Source organism: Photinus pyralis, unplaced genomic scaffold, assembly GCF_008802855.1.
Source record: "Photinus pyralis isolate 1611_PpyrPB1 unplaced genomic scaffold, Ppyr1.3 Ppyr1.4_LG10, whole genome shotgun sequence".
Taxonomy (NCBI): Eukaryota; Metazoa; Arthropoda; class Insecta; order Coleoptera; family Lampyridae; genus Photinus; species Photinus pyralis.
The window spans coordinates 3,776,899-3,794,897 of NW_022170250.1; the positions used below are offsets into that span (position 1 = coordinate 3,776,899).

Sequence of the window (17,999 nt, forward strand, 5' to 3'; positions counted from 1 at the left end):
AAACATGGTACGCAGTACCTGAATTGTGGAAGCACTGGTAATTGTAGTCATTGGAAAAACTTCGATCCACTTACTATGAGCGTCTAGAATTATGAAAAAGTTTTTGCCAAGAAATGGTCCCATAAAGTCAACATGTAGTCTCTCCCAAGGAGAATTGGGCCAGTTCCATGGAGATAATTTTGTTTTTGAAGGTGACTTTTTATGTAATATACAGGATTGACAAAATTTAGCAGCATTATCTATGTCCTTATCAATATTTGGCCACCAAAAATACGATCTAGCCATCCTTTTCATTTTTACTACACCCATATGGGTTAAATGTAATTGATTTAAGAGAATGCTCCTTAATTCTGTGGGAATAACTAACCTATCTTTCCACAAAAGGCAATCATCTTCAATGGTTAATTCATTTCTACGAATGAAGTATCATTTAAGATCACTCTTATCATGTTTCAAACTTTCATTTTCAGGCCAACCATACCTAACCCGTTTTATAATTTCTGTTAAAGTTTTATCTTGTTGAGTTTTATCTTTAACTAACTTAAAATCGATAGGAAAATCATTGTTGGTTTCAAAAAAATTACAATAATCAAAATCAGATTCCTCAGTTTCCTGTGAAGGAGAAGGGAATCGAGATAAACTATCCGCCATATTATGTTCAGAACGAACAAATTCGATCTTATAATTTTCGATAATATTACTGTCCATCGTTTTAAACAATTTGCACAGAATTAAGGTATACCTTTCTTCGGATTGAAAATAGAACTTAAAGGTTTATGATCAGTGACCAAAGTAAATCTTTTAGCATAAAGATATTGATGAAATTTTCGAAGCCCAAAAATTATCGCTAAACCTTCCTTTTCTATTTGACTATATTTTTTCTCTGCTTCATTCAAGGAACGTAATGCATAGGCAATAGGTTTTTCACTTCCATTCTCAAATGTGTGAGAAAGGATTGCACCTATACCGTATTGTGATGCATCCACAGACAAATTAGTTTATAATTCTGGATTGAAGTGAACCAAAACATCAGCAGACAACAAAATAAGTTTTACTCGTGTAGAAGAAATTAATTTTTAATTCAAGCATTTTGTGATAGGTTATGCCACTGTCTTGCAGTTAATAGTGAACATTTTGAACATTCATTGCGATGGAAACCATTTTACGGCTAACTTCGTTTTGTCTTCAAGGTTTAATAAGAAACGTGTTTTATTCTGATGTAGGATATTTGGATTAATGTCATTGATCAAATTATGAAAAATAAAATTTTCTCGAATAAGGGAATAAGAGAAAAAAATCTCTATAAAATGTGCCTAATGAAAAAGTGCCATTTAAAAAAATTCAATTGTTTAACGTTACTCATTTGTTTTCGGACAAAAAACCACCGAATGTTGCTTTATTACGGGGAAATAAAATGTTAAACAACTGTACAAAACTCTAATTTTATTGGTCGTATTCGACGCGTCTTCAAAAACGTCCACGGGCGTCTCGTTAATGATTTTTATATTATACCTGAATCACAATCTCCGTTTTAAACACTCAAATGCGTGCGAAAAAAGGCCTTTAAAACACACGTGCTTTAAAGTTGCTAAGTAACGATACTTCAAGTATGACTTTTGAAACTGTCATCTGGGGCTGAAATAAAAGATCCTCTTAGGTCGCTTTCTGTAAATGCAGAACATTTCTTTGGCTTGTACCTATCCTTTGGTTGAAGGTTTCACAAACGCGCGTAATTTAGGGTATGCTTCCAAATCTGTTCCACTTTTAATCGCAGCATTGTTTGAAGTTTTGAGTTAATGCACCAAAAGATAGGAGATTTAAATACCTTTGGCATTTCCTTCATATATCCCAGCATTATCGATGCATTTAAGACTTTATTCGTAAGTAACTTCCTTTTCATCCATGGAAACAACTTTTCATATTCTTAATAATAGGCTTTACTAGATTTGGATTTTACACCTACCAACGTTTGTTTAGATTTTACAACAAGCGATTTAATGGACGTTATCTTTTTCAACGGAAATCGTTTTATTCACAAAGACGACGATTTTTATAAGCAAACGTCAAGTGACATTTCCATGGCAATCGTGAAATTTCGAACACCCAGCCCACTTAATTAAACATGTATTCGAGTATAACGTCAATATGACTTCATTGTATTTCCTATTTTTAAATTATACTGCAGGTATAATAAAAAATACTATAAGATACACGTGTATAATTGGTCTTTAAAGCACTTGCAACGTTAAAGGCACTCCGCTTTGCGTCGTGCCCTTAAACTCGTGCGCGTGCTTTAAAGACTTGATTATACACTTGTATCTTAATATACTATTGAGAGCGTTATACGTGCAGTTTGAATGTATTAAAAGAGTATGGAGAGGCATCGGAATGTGTTCAAAAGTTCTCGAAAGCGTTTCAAAAGGACAACAATTTTGTAGAATACAACTAAGAGGCTCTTGAAAGCGCCAGAAAGCTTTGCAAACACCTTCAAAATCTTATAAGCGCTTTCTAGACATTCACTTGTTTTTTTTTCCTAGGTTTTTGAGACTTTTTGGGAATTTTTTGGTTCGGCTGCAGATATTTGTTGTAAAACGTGGTCGCTTTAGACTTGTATAACATGTCCAAAAACATAGCTGAGGCTTTGTTCTCGTTGGCTCCGTTTCGGGTTTTTAACTCTGGGAGTACATAAGTAAAAATTGGGTGGTAGAGAAGGATTCTTAGCCGAACTTTCGATGTGACTTATGCGTGGCATTTTTAGATCGTGTAGCATATCGTACGTGATATTTAACGCGACAGTTGCAGCTAATTGTAGGATTACATAAGGAAACTGTGGCAACATTTCGACAAAATTAGTGTCATGTGTGCTTTTACAAGTAAAACTAATACAAAGTAGCGTCTAGTTTAAACGGCAGCCGGTAAAAAGTTTAAAGGCATTTAATCCTTTGCTTGCTACTAAAACCCTAAGCTATATAACGGAAATTTGACAGCTCCATATTGTGGAGCATTGGTAAACTATTCCAGAGAATAAAGCAATCATCTTTCAAAACTAGGCGATACAATTGTACAAGACGTTACACAATCCAATTTTCTGAATTTCGGTTGACTTAAAAGCATATAAAGTAATCAAGGGCTTTTTGGGGGAAATTGGGCGAATTTCTAGGGCCGAGGCAAGTTATTCGATATGCGTAACGCCCGAGGTTTTGATAAATCCAAGAAATGCTATCGAGAAAATGAAAGTTAATTACACTAATTAAATTAAGTATTTTGGCTGTAAGTTGTGCAACGCCATTTCAAATGGCGCGTACCCAAACCGCATTAAAATTTGATCACATCGTAACTTTCTAACAGAAAACAGGTTACTAAGAAGAGGGTTGGCATACTGTTCACACCACTAAGGTGAGTACCTACTTACGTCCACATTTTTGGAAATTGAACGATCTTGCAGTTCACTATGCCACTGAAACTCCTTCAGTTACTGGTCCTTGTTGGGATGACGAGCCAGCAGTCGAGGTATTGCCAATATCGAACATCGAAGTCGGTATCATGTAGTGGAATAACTTCCCTAAAGCAACTGGAAACGGGTATCGACGAGGCGATCATCAGCGAAAACGTCGGTCCCAAAGACCTCGAGACTTTGGAATTGAGAAGCAGTCAAATAAATTTTCTGAACCCGGGCATCTTCACCGATTTCGTTAACATTAAGGTACTAAAGATTCTTTTCAGCAACATAACCAAAGTACCAGAAGACACGTTTAAATATTTGAAAAACCTTACCACGGTGGTAATCGGTTTCAGTAACAAGGTGGATCAGGGCGTTACTCAAGGACTCTCCAAATTGAAGAATTTTTACGTGTACTCCACCAAGCTCGTCCAGTTCACCAAACTGACCTTTGACCAGATGAGCTCTTTGACCAAGCTCGATTTAAATAACGATTTTTTGTCGGTGATCGAAGCGGGGTCTTTCGACAAATTGGTACATTTGAAAGAGCTTCAGCTTGCTTCCAATCGACTAACAGGCTTGCCAAAAAAGCTTTTAGCAAATTTGAAAGCGTTAGAAAGTATTTCTATTCAAGATAACCAACTGATACAACTCGAAGAGGACCTTTTTAAAGGACTTTCATTGGTGAAGACGATTAATTTAGCAAGCAACCTCCTGACAATGGTACCTGCAAGGTTGTTTCAAGACCTATCCGCTCTTAATGAGCTAAGTTTCAAAGATAACCACATCATATGGTTACCTGAGGATCTTTTTGCAAGCACAAAAAGTCTCGAAGTACTCGACCTTTCCGTCAATCAACTTTCTTCACTGCCAGTGCACGTATTTAAAACCCTAATCCAACTAAAGTCGATCGACCTGTCGCAAAATCAGCTGACTGCCCTCCCAGTCGACCTACTCAAAGGCCTCACCAAACTAACCGATCTAAAGCTGAAATACAACCAAATAGAATCGCTGCCACCTGGCTTCTTTCCGGAAAGCTCCCAGCTGAGGGTTTTGGACCTTAGTTCAAATAATCTGAAAACACTCCTACCCATAACCTTCCAAAATCTAAAGCACTTATCTTTCTTAGCTCTCTCGGAAAATCGCATTTCTGTACTTGGACGAGACGAGCTTAAACCACTGATCAACTTAGAACATTTGGATCTGCATGGAAACTATCTGCAACGCATCGCATCGGACAGCTTCACAGACTTGAAGAAACTAAAATTCATCATCCTCAGCGGAAATAATATCAGGTCACTTCCCGTCGACGTTTTCAAGCCGCTCGAATCAGTGCACGAAATCGATTTGTCCCATAATCAAATCCAAAATTTGGACAAGGACCTCTTCGCCAAACTGCCCAAGTTGAGCTACCTGAACGTGACCTTTAACGACATCGGCCCAACCTCACAGGGCATCTTTAAGCAATTCGGAAAGCTGACTTACTTTAGTTTCGAAGGCAATCCCATTGGGAACATTTCGTGCGAGTACCTCAGAGACCTGAAGAAAATCGAGCACCTGATCTTTCGTTCTAACGGCATTGAGGAAATTTCCCGCTTCTGCTTCGACGATCTGAAGGAACTGCGTACGTTGGAGATCACCAAAAACAATATTCGCGGGATAAAGAACTGGACGTTTGGCCTACATAAATTGTTGAATCTGATTTTGGAGGAGAACCAAATCGAGTTCATAGAGAATCGGGCGTTTTCCGGTCTTAAGGTTGTGCGCAAGGTGTCGCTGGCCAGAAATCGGATTTCATCGGTCCAGGCTGAGATGTTTCATGGGCTACAAAGCGCGACATCTCTGGACCTCTCACATAACCGCATCTCCTTCATACACTCCTGCACCTTTGACTTTTTGGGAAATTTAGAGTTTCTCAGCTTGGACTCGAACCAACTGAACTATTTCCACTACGACGTCTTCCACAAGCTGCCACGTTTGACCGAGCTTCATTTGTCCAAGAACGGAATTGATAACCTCCCACATGGCCTATTCAAACCGCTGACCTCGCTTACAACTGTGCGTCTGTGCGGAAATAAACTCACAAATTTAGACAATGGGACTATACCGCACGCGGAGAATTTGCAAAATTTGCACTTGGAAAGCAACGGGATGCGAGCGATAGGCGCGCAAGCTTTCTCCAAGTTCAAGACGTTGCGAGAGCTCAATTTGGCGGACAACTCGCTGACGGAGGTCAGCACGGCAATGTTCGAGGGATTGACTGAGCTGGTCGCGCTCGATCTGAAATTCAATCATATCGGTGATATCAACCTAACCTTCTTCGACGCGTTTCCGCACTTACAGAAGGTGAACGTGGAGGGAAATAAAATATCAGTGGAGAAGCATACGGCTATTAACTTAAAGTATCCTGACATGGACGCAATTGTTGCTAAATATCGCTTTCATTATCATTTGTAATTGGCGCCTCTGAGATGCTTTTCAATTTCTCAGAATCGGATGAATAAACTTTCTGTCAAGTTTGTAAGCCTAAATATACCTACCTGTCCAGACACGAGACCGTCGCCATTTTGTGCACAGACAACCGAAAGTTACATGCGGCCATCTTAGTCCAATTAATTAAAGATAAAAAACAACCTGCGTAGCTCAGTATGCCCACACATCACTGCGCATGCCCACACATAATTTTTACTATGTGCGAAATGTTTGCCTTTACTAGAAGCGTCTGTGGTATAAGGACCATAAGCGAAGGTCTAAACGAGGATCATGAATGACCTTTTGTGGTAACATGGAAGGTCTTCCTGAAATTCAAAAGCTACCTTCATAAGACTCTTTTGAAAACCTAATTCGGAGTAGCCCTATAAAGAACAAAGCCTACAGCTAACATCTAATGTACCGCACTTTTGAGCTCTCTCGAAACCGGGGTGAATACTACATACACGCTATGAGTAACCAAAATGGAATCGAGCCATTCCCCAGGTATTACAACACATACATCAGACAAAACTAAGAGATATTAAATATTCCTCGCCGGACGGTAGGATTACTAAGGTCCAGTGGGGTGCCTGTAGACGTGGGCTAAAGTTGTTGGGTTTCGGAACGAGTGAAAATGTTAGTGTTAGGTTCACCAAGGCCCGTATAAACTTGAATAACTCGATCCCCTCTAAACAAGCACTCTTCCCTCTTGATTACTCACAGCCCCAAATAAGCAAATATAATGAAATGCAATGAAACAATCGAGAGTGACTAAAAAGCACAATACACAAATATGTACAGCACAGATACAGCCCTACCGACACTGAAATATGATTGCCAATACCAACAAAGGTTACACATTAGAGGTACAAGTGATTGAATCCAGTAAGTACATAAGTAAAGGGTTACAATCTGCATTCAAGTTACACACATTTATAGATTAATTGAATAAAGCAAATACCTCACCTGATATAAAAAGCAAAAGCACACAGTAATGATTAAGGTATAACAAAATATTTCAAGATAAGCCGTACTTTACACTTAAGCCGGTTACAAGAAAAAGACCATGCGCACACATGTTAAATCGTATTTATTGACTACCCCAAGCGACTCTGTAACTTGATCTCTTAACACCCCTAAAAACCACCCGAAAATCGCCCATTCCCTGCATTTCACGCAGTTCTAGGAAAAAACTGGACTGCAGGTGTTTGAAATGGTAAACACACGTGGTCTTCCGAGAATTCCATCCGTCTCATCTTCGCTCTCTTTCCCTTCTGTGTAATCTCACCAGATTTCTGTTGGCAGCTTGTGTAACTAACATGATGTATAGGGTGCTTCGTATCGACAATCATATTTATAGGACGTTGCTAAGGTTTGGGCATCTCAACACTGTGAGGCTTCCATACGTGTACCGCGGGGAGGCTCTCACATATCTCCTGGAAACACACTTTCCAGGCTTTGGGGACTACATAACTTCGGATCCACCGGGTCGGGTCTGTGTAAGGCCAATCGTCTGGAAAGTAAGCTGCCCGAGTGGTTACCGAGGGATCTCTGAGATGGGCGGCCAACACGTTCAGCGCATTTAAGACTACAGGATCGAACGGGATATTCCCGGCTCTTCTGCAGAAGGACCTGGAGCCGCTGCTCTTACATTTGTTGCACCTATTTAGAGCCTCCTTGGATTAAGGTATATTCCCGAAAGCTGGACAAAGGTAAGAGTTGCGTACCTATTTAAGTCGGGTCGTGCTAAATATGACATGGCGAAGGATTATCAGGCCCATCAGCCTATCATCGTTTCTTCTAAAAACGGTGGAGGAGCTGGTGGATGCATGCAATATAAGGAATAGGGTACTGGTCCTTAGATCACTTCAGCCCTTCCAACAAGCTTATAGGAGAAGGGAATGTCTGGGGAGCCCTGGCCCTTGGGAGCGTTTGTAGATATCAAGGGTGCGTTTAACAGCACCACGCTCGTTTCAATTAGTGAGGAACTGAAGGTTTTGGTATTGAAAGAGCAATCGTAAGATGGATCTGCGCCATGCTCGGAAGCAGTCATTATATCCTCAAGAGATGAGCTCATCACTACTACAGGATGTCCGCAGGGTGGGGTGTTGTCTCCACTGATGTGGTGCATGGTACTCGACGGGCTCCTCCGCTCTCTGAACGAGAGCAATCGGACAATCTCGCGATCTTCATATCTGGAAAGTTTTTAAACACCGTGAAAGAATTCCTTCAGGGGGCCCTTGAACAGGTGGGCCACTTTTCGAGGACGTCAACTGGGTTAAACCAGGTTAGTGAAATATTTGAGGGAGGCCATAGGCTTCCTCCAGACCTGCAAAGGGCACATTGAGCCAATGAGCAAAAAGATCACTGCGTGTCTATGGGCATGTGGAAGGGCTTTTCCTTGTATAACATGGGGTTTGAACCCTCGTTAAGGCCAATAATACTCTACGGTGCACTTGTAGGTGGCCTGTCATGGGCAGGGCAACCTAAAGGAAGCAGCTAAGAAAGGTTCACAGACTATAGCCTGTCTGAGAGTCACTGGAGCCATGACAAACACGCCAGTTTTGACCATGGAGGCACTGGGGCTAGAGCTGTGAAGGCAGAGGTCGAAGGATTTGAGCGCGGGCGAATTTGAGAGGAAACCCTCAAGATCCGATCCCCTCCTTGCAAGAAGGGATGTGATCCGGAATGTCTGACTAAAACCGAAGAGTTCTAAGGTCGCTTTTTCGGACAGGGGGGAGTGGCTGAACTCAGATTGTCCATGAAATCTGAAAGGTTCGTGTGGGTCACGGGGGGAACGGGTATGGGTACCTATATATAGTGATCGACCGAGAGCTGACATCCGCTTCTCCCTTGATTAACATAGCACTGTGCTTCGGGCAGATTTTAACCATGAATAAGCATATACACCTATGCAGTGAATAGGAGGCAACGAAAGGGCCGACGAGCTGGCCCGAGCTCCTTGGCGACAGATATCCGGAAACGGTGAAGCAACTTAGGCTAAACAAAGTCCTATCCCTTGTTGCTCTACAAATAAAATAGATCACTACGTGCCATTTTTATGGGGCGTTAATTAATTAAAAAAACATAGGTAGGGATTAATCCGGAGAGTTTTTGAAGAGATTCGGTCTTCGAGTAAGAGTAAACCACCCCAGTCGCCGGGAAAAAATTCCTTCGCGAGTAGCCAGGGCGAATAATTTATTTGTTTTTGGCCTTTACTGTTAACGTTCAGTACCAACTTGGTCCGCTGCGAACGATTTAAAAAGAGATTCGCCTTTGTCGTTAGAAATCGAGACAACACTTTGCAAGCAAGAGAATTTTATCGTTTTCTGGACTCTGTAGGTACTTTGGTCGTCCTCCTTTGGCTTTTTCCCAAACTTTTAAAATACCCCTGGGAATATTTCAGACACTTGGCAGAATTTTTGGCACATATCAGAGCAACTTATTAACTTAACACACCTTTACATGTCCATTGGACTTTAAAAGGAGAGTGTAAAACGTTATGGATACAATTGTTGAAAGCTCCATAAAGAGCTTAAGGAGCGGCAAGTAGTCCCCGAAAGAGCCAAAGGACCTTCAGAAAGCAGTATATGCTACGGGTCCAACGGAAGATCCATAGACATCGCAGAAGGGGAGAACCGTAGGAGCAGGGGAAGGGCAGGGAGTCTAGGAAAATTGAAAGATGAATCTGGGCAATCCGATGGTGGAATCGATTGAACTTTTATTGTACAGAAAAGCTACAGTTCATCCACTATTTCCGGTTCCGGCAAGGTATACTTGCTCTTGATGATCTTCAGCACCTTCGGATTCAGTTTGTTACCATCCAATAGGACTTCGGTCAACTCTGGTAAACTATCAAAGACGGTGGGGTTCAGGTCACTGATCAGGTTATTCTGTAGGTCGATGTAAGACATCCTAGACAACCCAGCGAACTTTCCAGGGGAGATATGCTTGATGGTGTTGTTGGCCAACCCAAGGTTTTTGAGCGAGCCGAAGTTGTCAAACGCTCCTGATTTGACCGACTGGATTTCATTAGCGTTCAAGCGTAACCGTCGCAGTCTGGGCAGAACTGGAACTGTGCCCGGTTCCAAGACCTTCAGCTTGTTACCGGACAAATCGAGATAGTGCAGGGATTCGAGTGCGCGAAAAATCTCGGCGGGTAACACTTGGATGCCATTGTGGGATAGGTCCAGACCTCTCAGCCGCGACAGTTTGTCAAAGACGTCACCCTTAAGCTCGCGCAGCTTATTGGAGGCGAGGTGCAGAGTTCCCAAGCTCGGTAGTAGATCAAAACGGGTCGAATCGAAATGTACAATATTGTTATTGTTTAATGTTAGCGATATCACCGAGTCCAAGCCGCCGAAAGTCTCCTTGTCGATCGTGGATAGGCGGTTGCTGCTCAGTGAAAGCGAGACTACACTCTTCAACCCATCAAAGGCTCCAAATCCAATGTTCTCCAGGCGATTTTCCGTTAAGAACAACGTCCTTACAAGAGACAGTCCGGCGAACGTTCCCGACTTTAACACTTTTAAGTGGGTCTTCTGAATCCTAAGCTGTCTGAGCTTCCCTACGCTTGTAAAACACCCGGTGGCAAGCTCCTCGATTGGAACATCGGAAATGTCGAGAAACACCAACGAAGGAAGCTCGACGAAGGTGGCACACGCGATGTGCCCAATTGGATTGGCTTTGATGTGGAAGTAATCGACGGACTTAAGTCCTTGGAATGTTTCGGCGTGAACACTTTGGAGGCGGTTCTCGCTGAAGTAAAACGAGGTGAGCCGGTTTAGGTTCTTGAAGGTACCAGGCTCGATGCGGTTGATTGTGTTTTTGATCACGTCCAGGTACTTGAGGTTGGGCAAATTATCAAAAATCCCATCTGCAAGCTGGGTGAGGTTGTTGTAGCTTAGAAAAAGCCTGTTTAAGGAGGAGAGGGCGTCGAAAATCCCAGCCGAAAGAAACTCCAGGCTATTGCTGGCGAAGTATAAAGTATTCAGCTTTTTCATTTGTTGAAAAAGACCTGGGGGTATTTCTTTCATCTGGTTTTCGTTTAAGTAAAGTTCTTCTAAACGGCCAAAATCGTCGAACGATTTCGGTTCAATAGACGATATCTTGTTATTCGACAGTGAAAGAATCTTTAACCGCTTCAAACCGTGAAAAGTGCCCGCTGAAATTTTCTTCAGCTCATTTTCGGTGAGTACAAGCTCGTTTAGCCGCGAGTTTCCCGCGAATGCATCGTCTGGAAGCGTCGAGAGGAGGTTGCCTTCCAAATTGAGGACGTCCAGCTGAGTCGAACAATTAAAGGCGCTAGCATCTAAGTCCCTTACTTTATTATGCGCCAAGTTGAGGGAATCCATCCTTGGAAGGCTCGAGAAGAGGCCCTTCGCTACTGCTTGTATTAGATTGTGGGATAGGTCACGCCAAGATAACTCCTTTAAGTTGGAAAAGAGATCCTGGTCAAGTGCCTTGATGCGGTTTGCTTGTAGATTCAGCACCCTGAGCTTACTCAAACCTGTAAATAAACCTGGAGTTAGGTTCTCCAGTTGGTTCGCGTTCAATCTAAGTTGTCTGGTTGATGGTGTTTTTGACCACGTCCAGCAGCTGGAGGTTGGGCAAATGATCAAAAATCCCATCTGCAGGCTGGGTCAGGTTATTGTCGCTTAGAAGAAGACTGTTTAAGGAGGAGAGGGCGTCGAAAGTCCCAGCCGGAAGAACTTCCACGCTATTGCTGGAGAAGTCTAAAGTCTTCAGCTTTTTCATTTGTCCAAGCCTCGTAAAATCTCCTTGTCGATCATTGCCAGGTGGTTTCTCCTCAGTGAAAGCGAGACCACACTGTTCAGGCCATCGAAGGGTCCAACTCCAACGTTCTCCAGGCGATTCCACAATCCAATTTTCTGAATTTCGGCTGGTTACTTTTCCAAAGAACCAATTGTGAAAATTTCGACTCATCAATAAATGTGTTATTTAAATTTTTTGCATTGTGCAAAGCTAGGATAATATCTAGAAAGCTCTTGAAAGCTCCACAATGGGGTTATGTAGATTCTTAAAGCATTTCAGGTAATCAGGTGTTCTTTTGGAGATTATTTTCAAACTGAAAGCGCTTTAAAGCTCTGAAGAGTGGGGACTGTGACATCCTCTCTAAAGGTGCAGATTTGTATAGATATCTTTTTGGGGAAAATTGGCGGATTTGTAGGGCCTAGGCAAGTTATTCGGCGCGCATGTTAAGCTGTTAATATCGTTCGATATGCATAACGGCCGAGGCTTTGATAAATCCAAGGAATGCTATCGAGAAAATGAAGTTAATTACTCTAATTAAATTAAGTATTTTCGCTGTAAGTTTGTGCAACGCCATTTCAAATGGTGCGTACCCAAACCGCTTTAAAATTTCATTACATCATTACTTTCTAATATAAACCAAGTTACCAAGAAGAGGGTTGGCATACTGTTCGATCAACTCGCGAAAGGTGAGTATCTTCGTCCACATTTTTGACATTTGTAATTTGATCGATCTTGCAGTTCACTATGCTACTGAAACTCTTGCAATTACTGGTCCTAGTTGGAGTGACGATCGAGCAACCGAAGTATTGCCAATATCGATCATGGAAGTCGATATCATGTAGTGGAATAACTTCCTTAAGACAACTGGAAACGGGAATCGACGAGGCGATCATCAGCGAAAACGTCGATCCCAAAGACCTCGAGACTTTGGAATTGAGAAGCAGTCAAATCCATTTTCTGGGTCCGGGCATCTTCTCCGATTTCGTGAACATTAAGGAACTAAAGATTCTTTTCAGCAACATAAGTAAAGTACCAGAAGATACTTTTAAACATTTGAACCACCTCAACACGGTGGTAATCGGTTTTAGTAACTTAAGCAAGGTGGACCAGGGCGTTACTGAAGGACTCTCCAACTTGAAGAATTTTTACGTGTACGCCACGAAGCTCGAACAGTTCAACAAAATGACCTTTGACCAGATGAGCTCTTTGACCAAGCTCGATTTAAATAACGATTTCTTGTCGGTGATCGAAGCGGGGTCTTTCGACAAATTGGTAAATTTGAAAGAGCTTCAGCTTGCTTCAAATCGACTAACATGCTTACCTAATAGGCTTTTATCAAATTTGATAGCGTTAGAAAGTATTTCTATTGAAGCCAACCAACTGATACAACTAGAAGAGGACCTTTTTAGAGGACTTTCGTCGGTGAAGACGATCAATTTGGCAAGCAATCTCCTGGCAATAGTACCTGCAAGGCTGTTTCAAGACCTATCGTCTCTTATCGAGCTAAGTTTCAAAGATAACCGCATCATACGATTACCTGAGGATCTTTTTGCAAACACAAGATGTCTCGAAGTACTCGATCTTTCCATCAATCAACTTTGGTCACTGCCAGCGCGCGTATTTAATAACCTATTCCAGCTAAAGTCGATCGACCTGTCGCAAAATCAGCTGACTATCCTCCCGGACGACCTACTCACAGGCCTCACTCAACTAACCGATCTAAAGCTGAAATACAACCAAATAGAATCGCTGCCACGTGGCTTGTTTCCTGAAAACTCCCAACTGAGGAATTTGGACCTTAGTTCAAATAATCTGAAAACACTCCAACCCATAACCTTCGAAAATCTAAAGCACCTATCTTTCCTAGCTCTCTCGAAAAATCGCATTTCTACACTTGGACGAGACGAGCTTAAACCACTGATCAACTTAGAACATTTGGATCTGCATGGAAACTACCTGCACAACATCGCATCGGACAGCTTCACAGACCTGAGGAACCTAAAAGTCATCATCCTCAGCAGAAATAAGATCAGGTCACTTCCCGTCGACGTTTTCAAGCCGCTCGAATCAGTGCACGAAATCGATTTGTCCCATAATCGAATTCAAATCGTAGACAACGACCTATTCGCCAATCTGCCCAAGTTGAGCCACGTGAACGTGACTTTTAACGATATCCGTTCAATCTCACCGGGTTTCTTTAAACAATTCGGAAGGTTGACTTATTTCAGTTTGGAAAGCAATCCCATTGGGATCATCACGTGCGTGCACCTCAAAGACTTGGAGTTCATCGAGCACCTGATCTTTCGTTCTAACGGCCTCGAGGAAATTTCCCGCTTCTGCTTCGACGAACTGAAGGAGCTGCGCACGTTGGAGATCACCAAGAACAATATACGCGTGATAAAGAACTGGACGTTTGGCCTACAGAAATTGTTGAACCTGATTTTGGAGGAGAACCAAATCGAGTTCATACAGACTCAGGCGTTTGCCAATCTGAATGTAGTGCGAAAGGTGTCACTGGCCAGAAATCGGATTTCATCGCTCCAGGCCGAGATGTTTCAAGGGATACAAAGCGCGACATCACTGGACCTCTCGCATAACCGCATCTCCTTCATACACTCCTGCACCTTTGAGCTTATGGGAAATTTAGAGTTCCTCAGCTTGGCCTCGAACCAACTGCACGATTTCCACTACGACGTCTTCCACAAGCTGCCACGTTTGGTCGACCTCCATTTGTCCGACAACGGAATTGATAACCTCCCACGTGACCTGTTCAAACCGCTGACCTCGCTTACAACTGTGCGCCTGTGCGGAAATAAATTCACAAGTTTAGAGGATGGAACCATACCGCACGCCGAGAATTTGCAAAATTTGCACTTGGAAGGCAACTGGATTCAAACGATGGGCACGCGAGCTCTCGCCGAGTTCAAGACGTTGCGAGCCCTCAATTTGGCGGAGAACTCGCTGGCGAAGGTCTGCACGGAAATGTTCGAGGGATTGACTGAGCTGGTCGCGCTCGATCTGAAATTCAATCATATCGGTGATATCGACCTCACCTTCTTCGACGCGTTTCCGCACTTGCAGAGGATGAACGTGGAGGGAAATAAAATATCAGTGGAGAAGCATACGGCTATCAACTTAAAGTATCCTGATATGGACGCAATTATTTCTAAATACCGCTTTCTTTATCATTTGTAATTCGTGCCTGTGAGATGCTTGTCAATTTCTCAGAATCAGATGAATAAAGTTTCTGTCAAGTGTGTAAGCCTAAATAAACCTCCCTGTCCAGATACGAGACCGGAAACCGTCGCCATTTTGTGCAGAGACAACCGAAAGTTTCATGTCGCCATCTTCGTCCAATTATATAAAGATAAACAAGTATAAATTCTGCACAACTCTTGTGCAGATAAAGCGTATTTTTTTAACCGAAATAGCATTTTTTTTGACATCATCAATGGATATATTTCTTGCAGACGTCTCAATCGCCCTTTGTGAGTACCCTCTTCCGTTCTTGAGGTGTAAGGGAAGTTCACGGTAAGAGGTCGAGGAGGAGTGCTATGGTTGGTATACATTAATTCCTTTCGTTGAGACCTTTCATTAGAGTACCATGAAGGATAAAACTAGTTCCACTCCCCCCCCCCCCCCCTCTACCCCGTAGTTTGATAAGAGGACAGAAAGAAGGGCAGTAGTTGGTAGAAAACGGTTCCTCGCAATACAATAAGAGATAAAATTAATCCCCCCCCCCCCCCCCCCCATTTTATTTCGATGAGAGCTTTCATTAGAATACGGAAGGACGGACGGACTAAACGCAAACAATAGCACGTCTTTGTAATTCGCTAAAAAGAACCTGCGTAGAGAGTAGACCGGCGAAACTCAGATGAGTCCGGGTCCGTGGCTTTATTAATCCCCCTAGGTACGATCATGAAATTAATAAAAATGGCTGGAGGGCACATTAATTAAGCGTTTTCAACAAAAAAATTTGCGGAAGAAGGGATTAAAAAAACGCGTGTTAGTGAAACAATAAACTCCTTTTTGAGAATCGAAAAATGCGCTAAAAAGGTACTCATATACTTATTTCATAAATATGAAGTGACTTCAGTTTTGCGAGGCCTATGATTACCAATTGATTCCATTCGGATGCTACTGCGCATGTACGTACGGTGCAAAACATATCTCTGTCTTTGTTAGGTATGTTGGCACAGATGCTCCTTATTCAAAGCAGATCGGAGACTATACCCATGTATATATGATCTAATGATCTAAGATTATTTCGCACTTTTTAGCGCATTTCCACAAAAATAAAAAAAAAATGCGCTATTGTGGCCACTTTGTCCGTCCGTCCGGCCGTCCGTCCGTCCTTCCTTCCGTCCGTCTGTCCGTCCGTCCGTCCGTTCGTTTTGCGACGCTACTAGTTCTTTATCTTAAGAGCTATTGTTCTACTTTTTTCGCTATTTGGTTCGTTATGGTGTCGAGTCTTGTACCAAGGAAGGAATTTTTTCTGTACCGCTTAAAAAAAAAGTTATTGTAAAAAAAAACAAAAAACCGTTTTTACATGTTCCATAATTTTACACTTTTGCCGTTTATTAACGATCCTAGAGATCGTTTATAATTTTGCATTGTTATCTGTCGCCTGCCGGTTGGTCTCTCCGTCTGTTCCTTTGTCTGTCTGTCCATCTATCTGTCCGTGTGAACGATAACTTTTTTTAGAAATGTTCGATCGCTTTTACATCTCCGTTAGTTATGAACTGAATTGCATGAAATTCAATATGGGCATAGCTTTAGCCATATTATACGCAATGCCAAAAGTTGAATCGAATCGATTCAAAATTCACAGTGCCCTTTTCGCATCTCGACCATTTATAAACCGAATTGCAAACTTTTTTACTTATAAAAATATTTGAATGAAATTTGATACATAGGCACTTGGAATAAAGGAAAATCAAACGCCAATTTCAAAATTTGGTTTTGCGCATGCGCAGTGCCAACTTTTTATTTATGGAAGAATTTAAACGAAATTTGATACATAGGCACTTGGGATAAAGGAAAATCAAACGCCAGTTTCAAAATTTGGCTTTGCGCATGCGCAGTGCCAACTTTTTTATTTATGGAACTATTTAATTGAAATTTGATACTTAGGCGCTTGGAACAAAGGAAAATCTAACATTAGTTTTAAAATTTAGGTTTGCGCATGCGCAGTTCCAACTTTCTTATTTAGAAAAGCATTGAAATGAAATTCTTCTCATAAATTGAAATTGAAGTAGCACGTCAACAATGGATTGCCCATGTGCAACGCTATCTTTCATATTTGTGGCCGGATTTTTACGATTTTTACAGAAGTTGCATCTTACAAATGGGAAATGAATGCAAGTGGAAATGCGCTTTATGTAAATCGTTTACGATTACTTTTTAACTTGTTTCTTGTTGCGGTTTATGCAAAAAGTGTTATTCACTTTCTTGAACAGCTACTGAGTGCGAAAATCTGATTTATTTTGCAACATTTAAACGTATGTACCGGTATTCCTATATACAATATGTCGAATTCGTTGATTGTTTATAACTTTAGTAGTAGAGTGGCTGTATGGGAATATTGTAGTGAATATTCTAGAAATCCAGATAAACATGGAGCCGTCGTAAAGGATTGGTCACCGACGATAAGAAATGAAAGTGGATGTGACGCATCCTTTCCGGGAAATGCGATGTGTTTTGTTCGAGAATATTTGGTTAACCGCACAAAATTACTTATTTTCCAATACATTTAAAATTGACATAACGATCGCGCAAACACCGGGATTGAAATTTTGCTGCAGGATTGCATTTCCTAGCACCGGGCCCATAGGGCCAAATCCGGCCCTGTTGGTAACCAAGCTCCAGTACAAGCGGCTCTGTCCAGATGAGAGAGCATTTCCGCAAAAGGAGCCCGGTGGGGGGGCAGTCTCCTCGCCAATGCAAGGCTTTATTCAAGGATCTGGTGGTAGGCCGGATCGTATTCGCAAGAAGACACTTTGGAGGAGTTGCAAGAGATTATTGGAGACCTGGCGCGAGAGGTGAAGAGAGTGGGAGCCCGAAAATATGTGGTCGCGGGAGATATGAACGCTTGGTCCACAGTGTGGGGTGCGCCCAAAACTAACCCTATGCTAGATCTGCAGGTGATAAACACGGGAGGGATACCTACCTTCGTTAGGAGAGAGCGTCAATCGATTATAGACCTTACGACCAATATCTCTAATAAGCCAGCTAGGGAAATTGCTGGAGAGGGTGCTGGTAGAAAGGATCGAACAGTTTGCCAGTCTTTCGGGCAGACAGTATGGCTTCAGGA

The 17,999-nt window shown here is 42.1% G+C and overlaps 3 protein-coding genes across 3 annotated transcripts; 2 read left to right on the forward strand and 1 right to left on the reverse strand.

Annotated features, from left to right (window-relative positions):
• Window positions 1-3,284: 3,284 nt before the first annotated feature.
• Window positions 3,285-5,958, forward strand: LOC116162139 (insulin-like growth factor-binding protein complex acid labile subunit). The gene is made up of 2 exons (XM_031475677.1): window positions 3,285-3,396; window positions 3,446-5,958. The coding sequence occupies exon 2, from the start codon at window positions 3,452-3,454 to the stop codon at window positions 5,894-5,896; it is 2,445 nt and encodes an 814-aa protein (XP_031331537.1). The 5' UTR covers window positions 3,285-3,396; window positions 3,446-3,451; the 3' UTR covers window positions 5,897-5,958.
• A 2,369-nt stretch (window positions 5,959-8,327) lies between these two features.
• Window positions 8,328-11,656, reverse strand: LOC116162140 (insulin-like growth factor-binding protein complex acid labile subunit). The gene has a single exon (XM_031475678.1). It carries the CDS (start codon window positions 11,539-11,541, stop codon window positions 9,649-9,651), a length of 1,893 nt encoding a protein of 630 aa, XP_031331538.1. The 5' UTR covers window positions 11,542-11,656; the 3' UTR covers window positions 8,328-9,648.
• A 607-nt stretch (window positions 11,657-12,263) lies between these two features.
• Window positions 12,264-14,943, forward strand: LOC116162138 (insulin-like growth factor-binding protein complex acid labile subunit). The gene is made up of 2 exons (XM_031475676.1): window positions 12,264-12,372; window positions 12,425-14,943. Exon 2 carries the CDS (start codon window positions 12,431-12,433, stop codon window positions 14,879-14,881), a length of 2,451 nt encoding a protein of 816 aa, XP_031331536.1. The 5' UTR covers window positions 12,264-12,372; window positions 12,425-12,430; the 3' UTR covers window positions 14,882-14,943.
• The last annotated feature ends 3,056 nt before the right edge of the window (window positions 14,944-17,999 follow it).

Excerpts from the sequence above, each read along its gene's own strand:
- LOC116162139 (XM_031475677.1), top strand. The coding sequence starts at position 3,452 with ATGCCACTGAAACTCCTTCAGTTACTGGTCCTTGTTGGGATGACGAGC.
- LOC116162140 (XM_031475678.1), bottom strand. The coding sequence starts at position 11,541 with ATGGGATTTTTGATCATTTGCCCAACCTCCAGCTGCTGGACGTGGTCA.
- LOC116162138 (XM_031475676.1), top strand. The coding sequence starts at position 12,431 with ATGCTACTGAAACTCTTGCAATTACTGGTCCTAGTTGGAGTGACGATC.